This window comes from Amia ocellicauda, chromosome 10, assembly GCF_036373705.1.
Source record: "Amia ocellicauda isolate fAmiCal2 chromosome 10, fAmiCal2.hap1, whole genome shotgun sequence".
In the NCBI taxonomy this organism is placed as follows: domain Eukaryota; kingdom Metazoa; phylum Chordata; class Actinopteri; order Amiiformes; family Amiidae; genus Amia; species Amia ocellicauda.
In genome coordinates this window covers 7,069,548-7,093,156 of record NC_089859.1, presented here as the reverse complement: position 1 = coordinate 7,093,156, position 23,609 = coordinate 7,069,548, and the positions used below count along the sequence as shown (strand labels likewise).

At 38.5% G+C, this 23,609-nt stretch overlaps 1 protein-coding gene across 2 annotated transcripts; it reads right to left on the bottom strand.

The window, feature by feature from the left end:
* Window positions 1-5,809: 5,809 nt before the first annotated feature.
* LOC136759779 (chordin-like protein 1) lies at window positions 5,810-22,976 on the bottom strand. 2 transcript variants are annotated; one of them, XM_066714812.1, is made up of 12 exons: window positions 22,577-22,976; window positions 19,500-19,611; window positions 17,882-17,994; window positions 17,666-17,771; window positions 16,579-16,724; window positions 16,046-16,139; window positions 15,391-15,458; window positions 14,692-14,860; window positions 14,123-14,317; window positions 13,581-13,751; window positions 9,935-10,024; window positions 5,810-9,764 (listed from the first exon to the last, which is right to left on the bottom strand). In XM_066714812.1, the coding sequence occupies exons 2-12, from the start codon at window positions 19,594-19,596 to the stop codon at window positions 9,634-9,636; spliced, it is 1,380 nt and encodes a 459-aa protein (XP_066570909.1). In that variant the 5' UTR covers window positions 19,597-19,611; window positions 22,577-22,976; the 3' UTR covers window positions 5,810-9,633. The 2 variants fall into 2 exon arrangements, with proteins under 2 accessions (XP_066570909.1, XP_066570910.1); XM_066714813.1 differs by having other exon boundaries at window positions 17,666-17,759; window positions 22,577-22,975.
* Between the last annotated feature and the right edge of the window lie 633 nt (window positions 22,977-23,609).

Here is a 23,609-nt window from a genome sequence, read left to right as displayed (position 1 = left end):
TGCAGCAGATGAAAGACACATCATGCTTACTTCCCTTCACAATCGGAAGATGTCCAGCAGTGCCATCAGCTCAGAATTGGCAGAAAACAGTGGGACCCTGGTACACCCATCTACTGTCTGGAGAAGTCTGGTCAGAAGTAACCTTCATGGAAACTTGCGGCCAAAAAGCCATACCTCCGACTTGGAAACAAGGCCAAGCAACTCAACTATGCATGAAAACACAGGAACTGGGGTGCGGAAAAATGGTAGCAGGTGCTCTGGACTGATGAGTCAAAATGTGAAATATTTGGCTGTAGCAGAAGGCAGTTTGTTCCTGAAGGGCTGGAGAGCGGTACACGAATGAGTGTCTGCAGGCAACAGTGAAGCATGGTGGAGGTTCCTTCCAAGTTTGGGGCTGCATTTCTGCAAATGGAGTTGGGTATTTGGTCAGAATTAATGGTCTCCTCAATGCTGAGAAGTACAGGCAGATACTTATCCATCATGCAGTACCATCAGGGAGACAAGGAGTCCTGGAAGTGATGGTATGGCCCCCACAGAGCCCTGATCTCAACATCATCCAGTCTGTCTGGGATTACATGAAGAGAGAGAAGCAACTGAGGCTGCCTAAATCCACAGAAGAACTGTGGTTAGTTGTCCAAGATGTTTGGGCCGACCTACCTGCCGAGTTCCTTCAAAAACTGTGTGCAAGTGAACCTAGAAGAACTGATGCTGCTTTGAAGGCAAAGGATGGTCACACCAAATATGGATTTGATGTAGATTTTTCTTCTGTTCACTCACTTTGCATTTAGTTAATTGATAAATATAATCTATTAACATGTCTATTTTTGAAAGCATTCTTACTTTACAGCATTTTTTCACACCTGCCCAAAACTTTTGCACAGTACTGTACATCCATGAAAAACACAACAGACGATTGCGCATAGTATTGTAAAGTGTTTATAGTATCGAATGGTAAGCGTACAGCTTCCCCTGGAACTGTACAGACTTTTTAATTCAAGTTCAAAGTTCAGGACATACCGGCGGTACCTATTTGAGCCCAGACAGCAGCCGCAGTACCGGTACGACCGTACGTTACAAAGGGATAAAAATTAAGAAATTAGAGGTTACTTCAAGATTCAAAGTACTGTGGCTATAATGCAGTTTGGATTTAATAATATTCTACTTTAAAAGGTTGCTTTTCTCTTTCCCTGCAGGATTATAATCTTTAATAAAGATTGACATTTCCATTTAACTCTGGCTATAATGATCAAGAAAGTATAAATAATTCCATCAAAGAATATCTCCAAATCAAAGTGCTGTTAATCCCAGGGAATGGCTGCGCACCGCTTATAATTATGAGATGGATGAACTTGGATAATTTTATGTCGGTTGCACAAAAACTGCACTTTCAGCATTTTCATAAGTCCTGGCGGGAGATGCACACATTTTTGCTTCCTCTGTTTAAAGCTTGATGTTACAGGCTTGCTTCTCTCATAAATCACAATCACAGGATATAATGAGAAGAGGAAATGACAGCCTCGGGACAACTTTTGGTTAATTATAGAAAAGAAAGATTACATCCAACTAAAAAAGAAATACTATTAAATGCATATCTATTTGTCTTTTACTGGAGTATCTCCAGTATATCCTGAATGATTTACACATGGCTTGCACGTGTCTTAGCTGCAACTTACACAAGGGTGTTAAAGTGAATCTATACAATTTAGGAAAGAGACTCCATCAAGGCAATTAATTATACATTCCTTTCCAATTGTGTTAACATTTAAGGCACCATTTGTATTCTGATACTAGTGTGAACATAAATAGTAATTTCCAGTTAGACTTAGAAAAAGCAAGCAACAGTTGCATCATCTACTAGGGTCATAAACCTGGTTATAAAGGGCTGAAGATCTAACAACTTCTTCACCTGTCTGTTAAACAATAACTTTTGATATAAAAACACTACACTACCAATTCTAACACTATTTGAGTACATTGGAGCCTCAGTGATTCAATTTCATTCAAAGGGAAAGGAAAGGTTCAGATCACTTAATCAAAATTCCTTTGGAAGAGACGTCAAACCAAGAAGGTCTTATTGTCAAAGAGCTGCAGCAGAGGCTAGTGTATACTTTACCTCACTAGTCTCTGTAAGTGGCGGTAGATAAAAGTATCTGCTAATTTCCTAATTATGGATGGCTTAGTATTCTTGATGGGAACGTGCTTGAAACTGGAAATAGTCATGTGAAGCAAGACGGTTAATACCAATAATATGAATAATAATAATATAGGGATTGAGAAAGGTCATATAAAGGGCCTTTTGAGGATGATGCAGATCCAGACCACGGCCGAGTCCGTCAGAGGCTTATGAAATGTGAGACTCGTGGAAAATGCCTTAGTATTACTTCAGCCTCCCAACACTTGTGCTCGGAAGCCATACAGTGCAGTGATTGTTGGAGGCAGCTTTTGAAGCGTGGACATGGCCAATACCATTAATCCCCTGGAAAATTTGCCCTTTTTCAATTTCTAATCCGTGGTAAAAGAAAAGAATGCGTTAGAGGGCAAAACAATGTGAGATAACGCCCAAGCGAAAAAAAACAACTTTCAGACAAGAGTTGGCCTTCCTTGAGGAAGAAGGACAGCTCTTTCTTGTCATCTCAGATCCTCCCAGTTTCAGTCTTTGGGATCATCTCTCACCTCTAGGATAGCAGACCAGATAAAGTGAGGTAATTTTATGGTAATATGTGAAGATATATGAAGGTATATGTAAAATATAAGACAATTATAATGAAACATCTCCTAATACACTGCATTACAATATGTATCAGAACAGCGGTTAAACTAGAACAGATGCGGCTAATTTAACAAGGTGTAGCCATCAATGCTGTCAGTACACTGTGCTCTGAAATGTCACAGCGCTTATTAGCAGTCATGTTGCCCTTTAAAGTGCAATCAAACAAACATACACAAAATCCTCCTTTAGTCAGACAACCTCAATTTATCACCTCACAATGTTAATACTATGCAAATGCTTGCCATTCTTAGTCCTGGCGATTACATTGTTCCTTGACATGAAATGGAAAAAACATTCATTCCAAAGTGGCAGTTCTCATTAAGAGAGATGAAATTCTGGCACTTGACATTGTTTGACTTAGTTTACTAGTTAGACTACGTTTACAGATATAAAAGTGTTCCACGATGGTAATTTCTGCAAAATAGTTTTCCATTGCAGTCCCGAAACCGAGAATTAACACCAATCATGGACCGGCACGTTTTCACGACAGACTGTTTTGAATCAATATTATTGGTGCAAACTCAAAGCAGATCTAAACACATGAATTTAATTTAAACAGTCAGCTTTTTCATTGTGGATTCTGATTGGATCTAAAGAAAAGGGACTTGCATCTTGGGAGGGTAGACTGTTTTATATATCTATATAATGTAAAATTATTTATGAGTTTTTGGTTAAAAATCACATGAGGATTTTGCTTTTGGGTGGATCACTATACTGTAACAGTGTCCGTATATGATTCAGACATCAAAAACAGGAATGTTCTGGTGATAGTGGTCAAAATTACAATCTTCCTGGATAATAACTCAGAATGACAACACAGCACATTTCAAACATAACTCAACAGATTCTTAGAATCAGAGTAAACTTTCTTTTTTACATTCCTGTGATTTCCCTGGTGATGATGTTAATGTGGAAACTGTACTGATAATATTGCATTGTCTACAAATAAATGTATGAAGCTACCACCTGAACATTAAAAATGCCAACTCAGTGTACACTTTAAGGGCCAAAAAAAATAAAATAAACCTGATTGGAATTAATATATGAATGGAAAATAAATAGTACAAGAAAACAATTGTAGCTTTTGAAACAATTGTATTAAAAAACAAGGTTTTCATACAAAGCTATTCACCCACTATATAGCTGGGATTGTTGTCACATTTTTTCATACTGCTAAATCATTTTTTTGCTGTGTTATAATTGTTGGCCTTCATGCACTGTCCAAGTGATGGATTAAGCAACACAAACCTAATTTTTTAAACGTTTGTGGTAAACAAGTATGACCACAAAGTAATTTGGAATTTGGCATTCTGGGAAAGGAATTTGGCAACAAGATAGGTTACATAAGCCTGAATGACAGGCAAAATAGACAGCTGTATTAGGTCCCTAGAGCTAGGTATCTGTGTGTATTTATGCAGCAGGGGCCAATAGCAGCTGATCCATGGCACAAGTACCAGAGTTAGAACATGTGTTTAAAGGGACCTGACTTCTGATAATTACAAGCAAGAATTAAGACCACGAAGCAGCTACAAGCAGCTACCTCACCCTATTGCTCTTAAGAAGCCCCTTAAAGCTCGTTGTCTTGGTCAGTCAGAGATTGGTAAAGCAGGCCTAAACAAGGAATACCCCCCAACACAAACACACACACATACACACACAAAACAGAGATGTGCTGCATGTGGAATAAGTCACCATAATGTGTATTTTATGATTATTTTATTTCTCCCCATAGTAGGCAAAGAGGTGAACTGTCAAGGAAATGAGTCAGAATTGGATCAGATCGTTTAATTTCATGTTTCTCATTACCCAAACAAAATAAAGTCTCTTTGCAGTGCTTTTCTTCAACATTTCTTTTTGTTTTTTTGCAAACTGGCAGCAGGCTCCTTCTGATTATATTACTCTTGATGTTACTAATGTAGGCTTAGCTCACTCATCCAATTCGAGCCTCCACCGCCAGCGGGGCTGCCCTCCACCCACCCATGCTAATCCTATAGTATGATGCAGACTTTCAGTGTGATCTGATCATCGCTAGTCAGTCCTATAATGTGCTTGATCTCAACCATCCTATTGTGGCTTGGCTGAGGACTACCTTAATAGACTTACAGCCACTCATAAATGTTGAATCAGCAAGAAAAACTTAAAGACAGAGAAGATCAGGACTAGATTAAATTAGATTAATTCTAATTACAGCAGATTCAAACTTTAGGATTGCAGACAGATTAAGTAGGCAAACTGTTATTTATTGAAAGATACACAGATATTTTGAATCTATATAAATGCTCCTATGTGATATGTTGACAATATTCTGGATTATATTGTTCTCATAACCTTTATACACAGCCTTAGTGTCAGTCAGATTAATATAATATATTCATTAAAAGAATATTAAGGTTTATTTAAGTTTACATTTCTATAGTTCAGAATTATAAAATGGTTAACTGTATCACTCCCATGATTTCACATTGCTTCCCTACACTTCACTGTGTTTTTTCCAGTGTATTACAATAAACTTTTATATGGACAAACAGGGAATGTGTAAGTAAATGAATGCCAGATTAAACGGCAAAACTGCTGTGCATTTTAAGGATTTCAATAATACTCTATAAAGAAATCAACCATAAAAAATAACAGTTAACCAACCTTGCAATAAACTCAAGATTTCAGAGCCTGTTTATATTCAAAACAAAGCAAGCGTGCAAAGAAAATGTCATGCCCACTTTACGATAAAGCTTTTATTATCATTATTATTATTAAGTTGCCGTGCAGTTATAAAATGTATCTGCTTTTGAAAACCAGGATACCATTTTTCTAGTAAAGACTCATTTGTTTTCCAAGGATTCCCACACAGAAATATCTAGAAAGTATGCAATACTCATAATTCCCTCTGTCCAAAATACTTATTTATGTATGTATGTATTTATTTATTTATTTATTTTCAAAAGCAAAGTTACTTACTGTGCAGCCTGTTTACTAGTATCAGTTCATGTGGCCAGTCTTAAATGTGAAAATGCAGACCAGACACAAAAAAGGCAGCCAAAATTTTGCTCCATGTGGATTTTTATAGGTTACACTGTTTTTTCTCTCTCAAAGAATGAGATGCAGTAACATTTACTACTTTGGAAACATATAGAGAAACAAAGAGGTTCACCAACATCATTCCACAAGACATTGACCCCGTCTCTGAAGAATAATCCGATCATCTTAAAAATCATGGAAGAACTTAAAAGAGGAACAGCATGTTTTTAAAGTGTGCTTAGAAAAACATCACATCTATGTTTTTTTAGAGAGTGGAGATTATCCTTCTGCAAGCAATTTTTTATTAGGCTTTTTTTAAATTCTTATAAAAAGGCCTTTTTGGATTAATGGAGATTTATACAAACACCGCTTCAGTGAAGCGAGAGAAGTGAAATGGAAAGCAAGAGATTTGCTTCTAATATATACCAGCGCTATCTCTCTTCACCGCAGCGTGGACACTCACTCAATTATATGGCTTTTTTGTTTGTCATCAGCCATCTTGCTTTGCTCAAGTCACATGTGTCTAAATTGGACCTAACACTGCCAGTGGAGTTGTCTGCTCAGCTAGCTGAAATACAAACTCAACTATTTTGCACATAAAACACCCTGGCCTTGAAAACCCTTAGATTGAGTTGTTTAATATTATAGTGGCCAGGTCTCTCTTTCCAGGCCCTCTACAATATGATTTTAGTGCTTTAGAAATTGAAAATGTACTCTGACCTATAAGATGACACCACTAAGTTATCTTACCTGATTTCACAAAATAGACTTATAGAGATATAGGGCTGATTTCACAGACCCACATTAGCATTAATCATAGACTACCCAATGTTATTGAGGTTGAGCAGTGAAAAGGTCTGTGAAAACACAGTACTATAGAAAATGTGATAATTGCATAAGAGGCACACAATGTACAGCATTTTAACTTCGTAGGTACACAACACTATAACAACAACAACAACAACAACAACAACATGCTTTGGTTCATCTGTATTTAGGTTCTCTCTAAAGCGAAATGTTTTTCATCAGAAAAGTTATTTTTATTTACAGCGTGTTCCTAATGAAGTGTTATCCAGCACAATATGTTCTAAGAAGTAAATCCAGACTGTTTTTCAAAGCAAATGAAAACAAGGGGAGTTCCCAGTTCTAGCACATGGAATGTAGTTTACTCACACAAGCAAAGGTGTTGTAAACTATATAAAAAAAGGTTTTCAAAATGAGAATTAACACAGTGGCGAAGAGCAAAAAGAAGCAAAACGTACAGCTTAAGGCATCTAGGACCAGACCAAATCAAAAGTTTGGCAAAACACAAATTACACAGTTGTACCCTATGGTGTTTTGATTTATTAATAGTAGGGAAAGACTTCCAAGAATAAATTAGAGTACAGATTTGCACTTTGTCATTCGCAGTCAGGTACAATTTTAATTTGGTGTAGCCCTTAATGTGCTTATGAAGCGCCGCAAATACAAATCTACAGTTAATAAACAAAGCCTTAAATAAATTCATAAATATTTCTACAACAAAGTAATCTCTGTTATATTAAATGCAGGGACTATAAAAGTCTTCCAAAATTTCACAATTACAAATCCCACATCCCCATTTAACATTCGTAGTCAGTCAGTCTGTCTCATCCGTGCCATTGCAGAATACACCAATCCTGCCCTACACAAAGCCCAGGACACCGAATAGATGCCTGCTTCATGCAAAGGTACTGTAGCTGGAGTTCTGTCTTTTTAATGAAATTGGAAATAATGAATAATAAAGGAATCATTTGAAATTGGAATAATTACAAAATAAAAAATAATGGAAATGAACGAAACAGACCACAGACATTACCTAATTCCAGAACCACAAAACTTTTTTTTGTTTTTCCACTCTTCTCTGCCCAGCATCTTCATAACAATACACCCTATGAGGAAAGCTGAATTCAGCTAGAAGCTCAACTCACCTACTTGACTATATTTTCGAGTATAAGAATTGGGATAACTTATGATTCTCTACTTGATTCTTAATTTGAGAAATCTATCAACTCAGGGGTACAGTGGGTTGCTCTCCAGCTGAAACATTGCCAAATGCTTTATCATATGTCACATTCACTATTGCAATTTGTTATTCATTGGACTCTCTAACTTGGCTCTGTCAAGCCCAGAATTGGACTCAGCAGCCATGAGAATCTCTCTCCACATCGACAGACCACCCATCACACATTTGCTGGAAAAGCTTCACTGGCCTCTGGTTTCTAGTTTCGAATTGATTTGAAGCTTCTCTGATTCAGAAGGGAAGAACATTTGTGTATAAGACTATGAAACACTTTTAAATCATGTTTGACAATGAATGCATCTGAAATTCAATGTTACACTGCACAATCGGTGTGTCTTGCTGTAGATGTGCGTGTTTATAAGGGGTTTGGGTGCTCTGCATGTTGAGAAATCTATACTGTACTGCAGTGAGTTCAGAGGCGATGCCCTGCTGTGGCTCAGTAGTAAGACAGGGATCCCCTAATTAAAGCCAAATTTCATGCAAAGATCGGGTTCCACGAAAACAGGAACAATGAAATTGAAACTCGCAGACATACTGTACCAAAAGCCACTGGATGAAAGTACATTTCAGATTTGAACTAGTAGCGGTCAGGGCTCTGGACTCCGGAGCAGAGAGTCGTGGGTTCAGTCCCAGGTGTGGGACACTGCTGCCCTAGATTGCTCCAGGAAAAACACAGCTGTAAAAATTGGTAATTGTATGTATAAATAATAAAGTCCCCCCAGACAATTATATATATTTATACAAAAATATATAATAAAATAATTGGTGAGGGCTGTCATTTTGCTCACTGTTTTGGTTGCTGTCTTCTTCAGATGATTTGGTTAAGAAGCGTCTTTTATGCATTTTACCCAAATCTGGATCTGTTCTAAATCATCAAACAGTTATAATAAGGCCAGCAAACAATTAGGTTGTTGAGCATGTCAGAGAGTCAGAATTGACTTATGGAGAAAACAAGCTTCCGAGTCTTTCTGATACACTGTGATACGTTTGTATTAAATGGAGTTGCTTATTAAATCTGAGCCGTGCATTTTCATAATACATTTAATTTGGAGTTTATACAACTTATTATCTTTCAGCAGATGGAAAACAAATGTCAAGCTGTTTAGTGGTCATGTGTGTAATTGATCATTAACTGGGTTTAAATGAGCAGGTTAAGGGAATCTACTCTGCAAGTGTCCATTTCTGTGGATTTAAAAAAGAGATGTTGCAAAAGAGAAAGCCTAGTTACTATTGCAAGCTGTTTTCTTTACTCAGCTGAAAAAGAAGTTGGACAGTTCAACTCATTTAGCATCAAGAGTTGACTAGGATTTCTGTTATCGCCCCTCCTCCTAAGCCAGCGCTTTCTAAACGTATGCTTCACAAACGTTCTCAGAAAGCTGGCAAGTCTCTGATAAGCTTTTCAATTTCAACTGGAATAATAAAGCTTACAAAACAAATTGATTTCCGCCCACTGGAAAGATGCCTTCATGGCACGAAGAAGTGGTTCAGTATTGTGTTGTTTCTTAACAACCGGATTTGCCTGGTAACGAAAAACTTAATTGATCTGCATTCGGAGGTTCAGAAATACCTTTGCATGATGCTAATACAAATACATTTAATGGTAGGGCATGATAAAATACCCTTTCTACAGAAACACATGGCTTAACTTTAACTTGGAATAATGGTACTGAAGTGTTCCGTTGCCCATATGTCTTTTCAGGTTGTTACAATCCAGTCCAGTCCAAAACCTGCCACCAGAGCTCCATCTGCGTTTCTGTTCGTTCAGGTCCTCTGCCTACCATCCCACCTCTTCTTTCATTCCCTCCACTCAGCAGTGTCCTTTCTCTGGCTTGTCCAGAAACAAAACCTTCACCAGGTCTTCCAGCTCTGTCCTACAGGACCGGCTGGCACACATCAGACTGATCCGAATCTCTCCTTCACGGAAAATCTTCCACCGGCCTTAAAAATATCAAACAGAGATACATAAAGGAAGGTTAGGTGCACTCCTCATCCTTTCTAATAGCTGAATTGTGTTGGGTGCAGAGCTTCAGTCCAAAACAAAGACACAAAAAAGGGCCACATACACACATCTGGGACAAACAGTAACAATGAAGGGAAAAGGCACATACTTTGTGTGGTTCTTGTCAAAGGCTTGAAGTCACTCTGCTTGTGGAAGTCTTTCTTGGAGATCTTCTCAATGTGGAAATTATGCAGAAGACCTGAATTGAAGAAACAAGACAAGCATTTGCTATGGATCAGATTTTGGCAATGGTAAACCAGCGCTTACACTGAAGTACATTGAGGCCCGGACAGTTTTGACTAATGAAGGATAATTTAACTGTAGTTCTCACGCTACATGTGTGTGCCTGGTTATACATAGATTGGTTTCTCTGACCAGTCATTGGCAAGTAATAACCAATGGGGAAAATGGCAACTTTACAGTTTATTGTACAAGCCACTATAAGCCCCAGCATGTAAAAATTCACTGAAAATGTATTTGAATCTGAATGAGACTGGGTGCTCAATTCAGAAAAGATCTTGATCGTGTTAATGTACAGGATACTATACAAGCATTAATCTGAAAGTTAAAAAAAAGATAATTTGAAAGCTGTACAGTCCTCAGTGAATTTATTTGAATTACTTTGCCTGCCAAAACCATTTGTATACAGGTGAAGAATTCCACAGAGTCACCAGATGAATCCAGATCAAACCCATACTATCAATCTTTCACTGAAAACACTGAAATACACAGCGGTTCTTTTCTTGCCAAGTTTTATGATGGTGTAAAAAGAATTTATATGTGCCCCTATATTTCATTTCAGGCTATGTGTGCCGCCGAAAGTTTGACACGTGGGCCATAAAACAAATGTGTGTATATATCTGCATGCCAACCATTGTCCAGTTGCACTCTTCTGAAACCATGAAAGCTCTTGTTGAGATTTATATATGGAACAAATCGCCACATGAACTTTATGGTTTCATTCCTTCATTTGAAATGTACACCCATATTTAGGGTAAGATAGATAAGCCACCATGTTTGTGGTCAAATTCATTCATTTGAAGATTGCAAAGGCATTGAATGTATTAAAATGTTCAATGTATTTATTTTATGTCATTTCATTTAAAAAGCTAACACCCTTGTGCATCAAAATTCAGGGCACTTTGCTTGGAAACAGAATCAATAACTTGTGTAAATGGACACTTTGTTACTCAGACATCCATGTACTAATTAAATAATACAAACAAAGAGAAGTCTAAATTCATTATGTGTAAAGCTGCACAAAATATATACAGTGAGGGAAAAAAGTATTTGATCCCCTGATGATTTTGTACGTTTGCCCACTGACAAAGAAATGATCAGTCTATAATTTTAATGGTAGGTGTATTTTAACAGTGAGAGACAGAATAACAACAACAAAATCCAGAAAAACGCATTTCAAAAAAGTTATAAATTGATTTGCATGTTAATGAGGGAAATAAGTATTTGACCCCTTCGACTTAGTACTTGGTGGCAAAACCCTTGTTGGCAATCACAGAGGTCAGACGTTTCTTGTAGTTGGCCACCAGGTTTGCACACATCTCAGGAGGGATTTTGTCCCACTCCTCTTTGCAGATCCTCTCCAAGTCATTAAGGTTTCGAGGCTGACATTTGGCAACTCGAACCTTCAGCTCCCTCCACAGATTTTCTATGGGATTAAGGTCTGGAGACTGGCTAGGCCACTCCAGGACCTTAATGTGCTTCTTCTTGAGCCACTCCTTTGTTGCCTTGGCTGTGTGTTTTGGGTCATTGTCATGCTGGAATACCCATCCACGACCCATTTTCAATGCCCTGGCTGAGGGAAGGAGGTTCTCATCCAAGATTTGACGGTACATGGCCCCGTCCATCGTCCCTTTGATGCGGTGCAGTTGTCCTGTCCCCTTAGCAGAAAAACATCCCCAAAGCATAATGTTTCCACCTCCATGTTTGACGGTGGGGATGGTGTTCTTGGGGTCATTCCTCCTCCTCCAAACACGGCGAGTTGAGTTGATGCCAAAGAGCTCGATTTTGGTCTCATCTGACCACAACACTTTCACCCAGTTCTCCTCTGAATAATTCAGATGTTGGCAAACTTCAGACGGGCCTGTACATGTGCTTTCTTGAGCTGGGGGACCTTGCGGGCTCTGCAGTCCTTCACGGCGTAGTGCGTTACCAATTGTTTTCTTGGTGACTATGGTCCCAGCTGCCTTGAGATCATTAACAAGATCCTCCCGTGTAGTTCTGGGCTGATTCCTCACCGTTCTCATGATCATTGAAACTCCACGAGGTGAGATCTTGCATGGAGCCCCATGTATATACACTCACCTAAAGGATTATTAGGAACGCCATACTAATACTGTGTTTGACCCCCTTTCGCCTTCAGAACTGCCTTAATTCTACGTGGCATTGATTCAACAAGGTGCTGAAAGCATTCTTTAGAAATGTTGGCCCATATTGATAGGATAGCATCTTGCAGTTGATGGAGATTCGTGGGATGCACATCCAGGGCACGAAGCTCCCGTTCCACCACATCCCAAAGATGCTCTATTGGGTTGAGATCTGGTGACTGTGGGGGCCAGTTTAGTACAGTGAACTCATTGTCATGTTCAAGAAACCAATTTGAAATGATTCGACCTTTGTGACATGGTGCATTATCCTGCTGGAAGTAGCCATCAGAGGATGGGTACATGGTGGTCATAAAAGGATGGACATGGTCAGAAACAATGCTCAGGTAGGCCGTGGCATTTAAACGATGCCCAATTGGCACTAAGGGGCCTAAAGTGTGCCAAGAAAACATCCCCCACACCATTACACCACCACCACCAGCCTGCACAGTGGTAACAAGGCATGATGGATCCATGTTCTCATTCTGTTTACGCCAAATTCTGACTCTACCATCTGAATGTCTCAACAGAAATCGAGACTCATCAGACCAGGCAACATTTTTCCAGTCTTCAACTGTCCAATTTTGGTGAGCTTGTGCAAATTGTAGCCTCTTTTTCCTATTTGTAGTGGAGATGAGTGGTACCCGGTGGGGTCTTCAGATGTTGTAGCCCATCCGCCTCAAGGTTGTACGTGTTGTGGCTTCACAAATGCTTTGCTGCATACCTCGGTTGTATCGAGTGGTTATTTCAGTCAAAGTTGCTCTTCTATCAGCTTGAATCAGTCGGCCCATTCTCCTCTGACCTCTAGCATCAACAAGGCATTTTCGCCCACAGGCCTGCCGCATACTGGATGTTTTTCCCTCTTCACACCATTCTTTGTAAACCCTAGAAATGGTTGTGCGTGAAAATCCCAGTAACTGAGCAGATTGTGAAATACTCAGACCGGCCCGTCTGGCACCAACAACCATGCCACGCTCAAAATTGCTTAAATCACCTTTCTTTCCCATTCAGACATTCAGTTTGGAGTTCAGGAGATTGTCTTGACCAGGACCACACCCCTAAATGCATTGAAGCAACTGCCATGTGATTGGTTGGTTAGATAATTGCATTAATGAGAAATTGAACAGGTGTTCCTAATAATCCTTTAGGTGATTGTATATCAGTGTTGATTACAGGGAAAAAACAAACTTTTATAAATTATATTTCAATTTTTTTACTCACCATAACCTGGCTGTAAAAGGTTAATGAGAATCACCTTCTATTCGAATATCACATCTTAATGTTTCATGCATCCCCATATCAGTGAAAGAACAATACATGTGCTTGGCCGTGTAAGAAATGATTTCAGAACAGCATCACACAGGCCATGCCCACCTTTCAGTATTGTCCATATGTGCAGCTCGGCTTCGGCTGGCTGCTCTGTTTCCAGGGCAATTTTTCTAACCATGCGCCCTTCTTCAGCGAGTACAGCTTCGTACACTGGCAGAGTCTCCTCGCCACAGAAGAACTCCTTCCCATCATCTCTGCTGAGATCCATTTCCTCTGCTGCAGAAGTAGATATATTTATTTGTATTAACACGTGGAAATGGTACAGATTTAGTAATGCCTGAAAACACATCAGCCTATGCAATCAAACACAGCCCGATAATCCTAAAATTGACACCTGTATCTGAATGACCTGTCAAATGTAAATTCAAATCCCAATACTTATAATCAGCTATCCATTATGTAAATAGAAAAAAAGGGTCTGGGAATCAGGAAATGTGCATTGTTGGTTAATTATTGTCTTATTGCCAGTGTGTCAATAGAAATTAGGACGGGGGGCAGCTGTGGAAGACACTCTTCTCTTCTCAATGCATGCATTTGGCCTTTTGGAAGAAATCATATTAGAGAAAATAAAACAAAAATGAATCTACCTTGACAAACCTTGCAGCATTTGCCGTCGATCTTCTGGGGGTATTTGCAGGGATACTGGTCTGGGCAGTGGATTTTTTTGCACTCCTGTCTGGTTATATTGCAAGTACACAGGACACACTCCATGACACCGAAGGACCGTAGCACGGGGTGCCAGGATTCCCCGTGAGAGTACGTCTTCCCATTGGAAACACAGACTGGACAAAGCAAACCGCAAGAGAAAATGGAACTGAGGAAACTGCAGAACTATGTCAGCACCAAATTGCCAGCGTCAGAATCTGATACATCAGGAAATTGTATCAATCATGTGGAAAAACAGTGTGATTTATTCTTGTACCACGTGAATATAATCCCCAACCTTAAAGTCAAACATTGGAATGTTTTCATAACCTTTAGGTAACTCACTTTGTTTGGAAAACCTGAATTTATCAAAAATGTGAAGGTCCACAGAATAAGAATGTTTTGTATTAGTGTTTAATTGGGGATCTATATGGAAATTATTGTTAAAAATGATAAAATATCATCAACTATATCAGTGTAGTATCTGTAGGATTTTGTTAGGAGCTCTCACCTCTGCCGTGCTTGTTCTTGTTGTTGATGACGATCTGGACGGTGGTCCCAGAGGTCTGCTGGGGCTCTGACAGCAGCCCCCGGTGAGCTCTGAAGTTGGGCAGGCGCGGGAGGTTCGACAGAGCCTTGGCAGGCAACACCTCGTACTGGGTGCGCTGATAGGAGTGTCTCTGAAAGAGCGTGGAAGAAACATCACAGTCTGTGTTCACCGTTACCCTGCGTGCCTGAGCTGCAATGAGTTATTCACATGCAACTATATAAAATATATCTTTAAATATCCCAAAGAGTTCAACACACACAATCACTTCTCTTCTCTACATGAGCATTGGAAGTGCGTCCTGTTACTTGGTATCTTATTCCAGCCTAAGAAGCTAGGGAAATACATTGCAATACATCTGTTTGGGTGAGAAATTTAGAGAAATTAAAAAGTATGGTGTGGGTCACAGATGTGGGTCAGACAAATCTGGTCAATAGTGTAGCGGTATTCAATATTTCCGCCAGCTGGACATGATGACTGTGTTTAAGACAATAATGTGACAGAGAAATCGTGTTTCCTGCTCAGAGAACAGGTTCCTGTGGAGCTGGAGAAGGCCGTGCCCACACCCTGCAGCTACTGCTTCCTGGTCTTGCTGTGACACCTGGGAGAAAGCCACAGTCAGACAGGAACAACAATATCAGCGTGTGTCCAGTGTTTACATACGGCTTCTCTGTTGGACGGCTGTCGAGGGGCTTCCCCGTCAAGCAGATCCCATGAAGACTCCCTGTCATCTGAATGCAAAGACTGTGATTTTAGAAAAGGTACAGCATCCTAAATATTGATATTTTCCTTATTATTATTATCATCATCATCATCATCTCATTTTTATTATAGAACTAATGTCTCCCTCTTGAAAATCACATTTCAATTCGGTATTGCTCTGAAACAATCATATTTGGTTGATGTTGTTTGTAACCCTTTGTTTTGCCAAATAAGCATATAAGCAAATAAGCAGTCTAGATGTAAAATATGTATGGTGTCAGTACTTCTCACTTATAAGAGAGAAACCCTAAAGATGCAGGACACTTACTGAAAGCAATAGCACCACAAGTGTTGTGTAACCTTATAATCTAATGAATGTGCATGCCAAAAGAAACAATGTGCATCTTTAGCGCAATATAAAGTTCCTTGGAGTTTGGGACTAACCTCAATAACTCAAACAGAACAAAAACGAATCTTCCATTTCCTGAAAGATTTGGGCAAAACATTACAACTTCATGTGTAATGTTCTCAGAGGGGGTGAAGCTGACATGTCAGGAGACGTTCTGGATCTTAAACCTTGTGCTTGTGTGTCAAAGCCTTTCTTGTTCCTTCTCACCTTTACAAACCTGGCAGCAGGACTCAGGAACAGAGACGGGCAGAGAGCAGGTCAGCTTCGGGCAGGTCCTGAGCCGGCAGTACACATTCCCTTCCTGAAGCAGAATTACATTCCCATTAGATACGCGTTGCAGTCAGACAGCCTTAAGAAAGTGCCTTAACCACAAACACCCACATTTTACCCCCTGGTTGGATCATTCCCTTACATTATATCTGTCTACTGGAGAGAAGAAGGATGAAGACTGGACAATGTCCCAGAATTCTCTGTGGAAAATCAGAGGCATTTTACGGACAAGTCCAGTCCTCCTTCTTCCCAATTTACTTTTTGGGAATTTAAGTTTGAAATGGCACCAGCAAGTATTTGTAACAAAGTTCACAAACTACATTTTGACAATTTAAAGAGTATAATGGGAAATTATTACCATGATTCCATACGCGATACAATGTATGCACTTTTGGTGCCTCTGTAGATTATATAACACTGCAGACCTGAAAATGAAGGTTAAATTGTGCCCAGTGTTTGGCGTCACTCACAGAGCAGGTGCACTGGGCACACTGGTTGGGCTGCCTGTTCGGGAAGAGACCCTCAGCCACAAACACTTCCCCGTGCTGGTATGTCTCTCCATTGTAGTCGCAGGGCTTTCCATTCAGTTTGGCCACAAATGGAGCCGGGGAAACATCTGCAAACAAAATCCACATGCCAACAACAGGTACAGCAGGTACTACAGTAAAGATGTAACTACAGGGACTTTTAGTAGATTTACTTTTAAAAAGGGGTGCCATTTCTATAAAATATGGGTAAACTGACTTTACAGATATGTTTCAATGAATGGTCATGAAATAGTGATGCCTTAATGTTATTGTTTCTCTGCCTTTAATTGAAACATTCAATTATAACAAAAATACGTGATTAGATGTGCATTTCAGAGTTCAAATAAGCTAATCAATTGTGTATTTTTCCCCAGATAATAGTGTAATAATATCCTTAGCATGAAGACAATTTACAAATGTAATTTTGTTTGAATATATTTATATATATTATCTCATAATCTGAGTAAATTCATTTTAAACTTGCAAGATTTAATAAATCATTACATTAATAAATAACAGGCCTGCAGCCTTATTCACAATGTGTTACTAATAACTCACTGCAAGCCAATGTGAACAATCTTGAATAAATAACAATAACTATATATATATATATATATATATATATATATATATATATATATATATATTTATATAAAGACTGGAGACAGACAGACGGGTGCTCATGCCAGAAGGTTTTGTCATCCAGTAAAACTAACAGTCAGATCAAAGCTATTGGCTCCTTTATAAGAAGTGACCCCTGATATCTGAAATTCTGAAACTGCTTGTGTTTCTCCAATAAAAGCCCGTTCACCTTCAAGGGGTTATTCTGGGTCGTGCCCGTAGCCTATTAAACCCTAATTTGCTGCCGGATTACTAAAAGGATTGAAATTTGACTGAGGAAACCACAGGCCCTTCAGTTCTATAACAGAATCATGTAATAGTTTGTATTTGTGTTCCCTCACTGCACGACCTCAACCTCCATTTCCATTTGATCATGATTGTTGCAATGATGCACAGAAATGGCTCCTACCGGGACATCGGTGGCAGCACTGCTGTGGCACGGAGACTGGGCTGGCACAGTGGAGAGATGGGCACTTCACCCGGTTACACATCACATTCCCACTCTGCGGACGAGACTGATCAGAGATCAATACTGAGAACAGTCATCCTATCGGTGGGAAAATACTTTTTGGCAGAAAAAACGTTAACATTAATACACCACAAATATGTAAACAAAGTAAATTACCTCAGTGCAAAGACAGTTGATACAGTAGACAAATCCGTACGGCTCCAAGTAAGGGTGCCATCTTTCTCCTACTTTGTACTTCTTCTCTTGAAACATACAGAACGAGTCAGATTCTATAAAAGAGGAACAATACATTTCTGTTTGTTAGCCTCTCTATTAAACCCTTTGCATTTGATTCAGTCATGCATTGAATATACATGTTATGCTCTTTTACCAGCAATTACAAAAAATAACCATCTTACAACAAAGTATGTTATTATACTGTTTTTCTTAGAGCCAGCATACTCAAATTGTTGTTGTGTTTCTGCAGCATGTCATAATCGCTGTAGCAAGATTATATTTCATGAAGTGTGCAAAACTGGAACATTGTATCCTTAAAATGTTTTTTCAAATTAATCCAAGTTAAACTATTATGCCATTTAGTGAAACAAATCCACAGAAAAGTTGAATCATCTGTATACTATCATTTCAATACTGAATAACCTGAGGGCATTTTTCATCCTGGCATTAGATTGATTTTCATTTGAAACATTTCGATTCACAGAGTTAAACATTTCAGGTATCACTTCCACTGCACATTCATGGACTGTTACTCTTGGCTGTGCTAATTAAGCACATTTCATACACAGTGGGAGCAACATGGCTCTCACTTTCCTCTCTGAACTCTGTCCAAAGGATAAACTCACAAATGTGCCTAAAAGACTAAAGCTAATGGAGCCAACTGTCCTGACAATGGCTCTCCTTTATCTCAGAATTCAAAACTCACACGATACAAAGTGTGCTTTACATCTGCCATAAACAACCTTTTCCAACACATAACCGGGACACGTTGGGTAAAAAGACATTTGGACACATACCCTCTAAGCTGCCCACCTCCCTCAACATCTTAACACCAGCTAATGCAAAATAATTACATTATAAACAGCTGGGTCTCAGGTTTTACTTATTAAAGGTGTTAATTTATGAACCATGTTTGTCAGACAAAAGAATCACTGCCTACAGAATGATAACAAAAACACCTGATACTTTGTAATGTAATGCTATTCGTTTTAAACCATTCATGTATATTAATCAATTATTTTTGCTCCGCAGAGGTGGGTGGAAATGGACTTCCCATGTTTTTGTAAAGGTACAGAGTGCAGCGAATTTAAGTGTTGCCCTTGTGACCCCTCTCATTCCAACTCAGCCTGCTCCATCTGCTACTAAATATCAGGAGGGAAATTCAATTCAATCCCCATTTCTGAAGAGCCATTCAAAGCTGTCAGGCTGTGTGATGGACTGTATGGTGGCTTTGGGATAGGGATTAACATCCACCAGGATCATATCACAGACCATTTATCTCATTTTACTGGTTATCTGATATAAATCTATACCCTGGCGTCTGGAAAGGGTCCGTGCTCGCTTTTCAGCTGGTTTATATGCTGTTCCAAGGGACATATTCACATCTTGACCTTTTAACTGTCACTCACAGAAGACAGAGGAACAAACAAGCAACCTAAAGGCTCAATTTCAGTTAAATTATTTTCCTTAAAAAAATGTTTTTTTAAGCCTCTCAACAGCTCATTTCAATAGCAGGTACAATAAAATAAAATCCAACAACCACCTAAAAATCTCTTACGTTTCAGGGAGTCTGATCTTACTGCTTCAATGACAGTCAGAAGTAACATCCACATGAGGATCGCGCTGAAGTCTTCAAACCTCCACTGCGATGTCATATTTATCCAGATGTTCTAGGTATAGGATCACACAGAAAAGAAAAAGAAGAAAATGTTTTAGTTTTTGTATTGTTTTTTAAAATCAGCTAAAAAGTATTTGAATTTCTTGAAACCATTGCCAGCTGTTATTGTCTTCCAAATATGATTATAGCAAAACCCAAAATGACTTGACTTAATTCTGTGGTATTCTGTCAGGGGGAAATTTTGGAAGGTTTTGCTCCAAAACATTTGTTCCCCATTTCCTAAAAGTGACTGTAAATGTGCAAATCTACCAAGAGACAACGTTAGTCTAGAAAATGTAATTAGTACAATTGTTTTTAATTTTAATAATTTCTCCTCCCCTTTAAAAAATGGTTTTGAAAATTGTATGGAGTCTATTTAGAAATTTAAAGTAAACAACGTCTGAACAGAGTAAGAAGCCATGAAAATCATCCTGTGTATGATTAAAGATTAAATTAAAAAACATCATTATTTTTATGATGAAATGCTGTATATAAATGTATTTAGAACTGTATACTAAACATTTGCCCGTTTTTACCTTTTCATGGGGTTAAGGCAACTAAGGATTTGTAAAATGTGTGGCAAATCTGGCCCCTGGAATAGTGCCTAAATCTCCGAGTTGCAATTTCTTGATTGTAATCCAGTCAATCCCTAGAGAGGCTACTATTAGGTATTTACATTTTTGTCTCAAGTTCAAATGAAAAGCATTGAGAGGTACTTGGACACACGTTCAAAAGCTATAGCCCGTTCAACTCACTGTGTAAATTCCTGTCAGCGTTTGAAATGATGTTTATGTGTGGTTGGTGGTACGGGGAGGAAAGAATTTTTGAGTAGCCCATCACATCCGTCATCTAGACATTATGCCGGTATTACACATGGTAAAGAACGAGCATGAGTTAGTGATTAAAAAAATAACTGAGCTATGGTGTTCACAACAGTTACATCAAGAAAAGTATTCTGATGAACGTCCCCTTATACCAAATAGAGAGACCACTGTAATACTATTTTCTTGATTGCACCTTTTAGACGTTCCATGAATACATGTACACATTAATGGGAAGATTAATTCCTCCTCCTTTAAATAATTAACACTAATTAAAGATACATCCGATACACAGCTATTGAAAAGTGGATTCATTTATTGACAAGCCAAAGTACCAAGCTTTGAGTTCAATATGCCTTTGGCTTAGAAACTCCAATAGAAGCAGAAAGGTACAGACTAGAAATATTTTTTTATGTTTAAATAAGTAAAAGGAAAAACATCATGAGGTTTTGATTAAAATAAAATACTGTGACTTTTCACCCAGTCATGAACTGTACATAACTTTACTGTGGCAGAGAAGTGAAATGCCCACATCATCAGCTGGGTTTGTACAAAGAGACCTAAAAATGACGCAGGTCTCTATTCGAGTGAAAACAGGAAGCTGCTTTCTCATGCCAGTTCCTCAGCTGATCTCATCTGATTTCTTAAGGTACCTCCAAACTAAAATAGTGTAAAAGTGTTTTAGATCAATACTAGTTTCTAATGAATGGGTCTCTGCAAAACAATAATCAACCCTTTTATGAAAGTCAAACCACAAAATCCAGAGCAATGATTTAGGCCTTTCATGATTTAATGTTAAAGTTATATTGCACATTTTCTATTAATTTCTATTGAATAAGATCTGTAGGGAACTGGATCTTAATCGAGGCATGAGACTGGTGAAAGAAATATTGGATCTGTATCACTTTGCTTCAGAAGAATATGTGACCATGACAAATATGTATAAACAAACACACACGCATAAGTGAATGTAGTGCTGAATTACTTAAAACCAAAGAACAAGAAAACACATGAACAAATATTGTTTTTAAAGGTGCATTGTTCTTTCATTTGATCAAGTTGCTTATATTTTTGGATGGACATGGACAAGTACCAAATCCACAGAGAGCGCCCTCTAGTGACTCTAAAATAGGGAACAAATAGATAAAGATAACTTTTTAGATAAATTGTAAAAGTTTAAATTTTCCCTTTAAATACATAAAACATCCTATCACAATATGTGGAAACTATTTCATAAACCAATTTCTTAAGCCATGCAACAGCTTTTACTTCTCCCAGCAACCCTTCTACTCCTGACTCATTAGATCTACCCATTTACTAAATAGCCTGAGATTCCTTGCCTATGTATTCTGTCAGTGATCAATTTCAAAAAGGTCATCCTAACACCTAAATTAGACGTTAGAGATAGACAGACAGATATATAGATACAAAAGATAATAGAAATTGACTCTGGTTTCCAGAAATTAACTTTTTTTTTTTAATGGATTATATTTATTATAAATAAATAGTGGCGGATTTTTTTTTTTTTTTTAATTGGCATGAAGTCGTTAATTATTGTAAACTTTCTACAAAACATGAAATTGTCACTAGCAATACCATAGTGCACTGTCAAAATAAAGATTTTGTACTCTCTTCAATGTAGGCTGAATTGTTACACTAAATATTACTACTACTAATCTATATGTATGTCTAATCTGGTGTTCTTACTCCTGTGAATAAGAGAATTACTATTACTGTAGACAAAGTACATTTATAGCCATTATTTGTCATTTTAAAGGCTCGTTATACAGAACCAAGAGACAGTAGGGTTCATTTTCATTAACTAAATGTGTAATGAAGACCTGACATTAGTTAATTGGATGCAGTAAATCTTAAGTATGATAAAGAAGACAAGCCGCACTTAACAGCAAGTTCAAAGAATGAAAGATGATAATCGAGTATAAAAAATAATAATACAAATCCTACTGCAATGATACATCCCTACACCACTTCAAAGTCCATTCATTTACATGCAGCTGGAAATATTCGGCTCTAAAGCATCAGGTTTACTGCAAATAATGGATACAAGATCAAACATCAAATTCAAATTAAAGGAAGTTTTTTTGGGTTCTCTAAACAGATACATTTGGTGGAGAGGGGAGGAAAAGTAGAACTTACCCAAACTGTGTGTACTTTCTGGCTAATTTCCCCAGGAGCTCAAATGCGTTTCAATAGCAGCAGACTCTGCCTCCAATGACTTGCTCTCAGAAATGCATGCTTTCCAGTCCGAGTCCTGCTGGGAAACACTTTCTAGACGTGCAAACGAGCAAATTAAACGATCAAACAAACCCAAAAATCAAACCCCAGTGTGTTTTGGATCAAACGGAAGATTAAAAAATGATTGAAATCCAGTTTTGACTGGGGCACCTGCTCTCATAAACCAAAAAGCCGACAAAATGGATCAGATCCCAAAACGGTTCCGAAATATTTGCGCACCACCTACAAAGTCCTGCTAGAGGCTTTATACCATCATCAGCGCAGTCCAGCTGACAGGCGGCAGAGAGAGAGAGAGAGAGAGAGAGAGAGAGAGAGAGAGAGAGAGAGAGAGAGAGAGACTGTCCTGCCAACTCCTCTCCCCCCGGCTGGCCAATGATGAACAGCGGGTCTCCTTAAAAAAGTTGCTATTCTAGGCATTGGGTTAGTTTTCACAGCTACTTGTACGTGAAGCTGAACTCAATGAGTTGTACAAGCAGGCAAAGCAAAACCCTGGGGGAGAACAAATGAACCTGAAGACTGGTATACATGGATAGATTTTAATGCCACCCATGCAATGACCAATATGTATCCGCCTAAAATGTAAATCTTCAGAAATGAGTAATTACACAATATTGATTAATTGACCAGCCCAAGTGCAAGCATACAGGGTGCAATCTAAGGCTGAATTTAAGAGTATTTTACATTAGAAATGAAAAACGCTCAGCACTTGAAACTCGAGATTTAACGGTTCTAGCAAGAAAATACAACCCGATGTGCACAACATAGCAGCATGGTTCAGTGACCTGTTGAAACCTCAATTCATGTTTTACAGACATACCACTTGAGCTTCCTGCAGGCTGCTAGTTGAAATATCTTCATCTGAAACTCGTCTCAGATGAAGTGTTATTCACAGACTGACATACTGGCTGCCCTTTGAGGAACTACATGATCTGCA

Coding starts and splice junctions, on each gene's coding strand:
- LOC136759779 (XM_066714812.1), bottom strand. CDS start 19,596: ATGACATCGCAGTGGAGGTTTGAAGACTTCAGCGCGATCCTCATGTGG. Junction 17,772..17,881: donor TCAACTGTCTTTGCACTGAG/GTAATTTACTTT, acceptor ATCTCTGATCAG/TCTCGTCCGCAGAGTGGGAA. Junction 10,025..13,580: donor CATATGGACAATACTGAAAG/GTGGGCATGGCC, acceptor TCTTCAATTCAG/GTCTTCTGCATAATTTCCAC.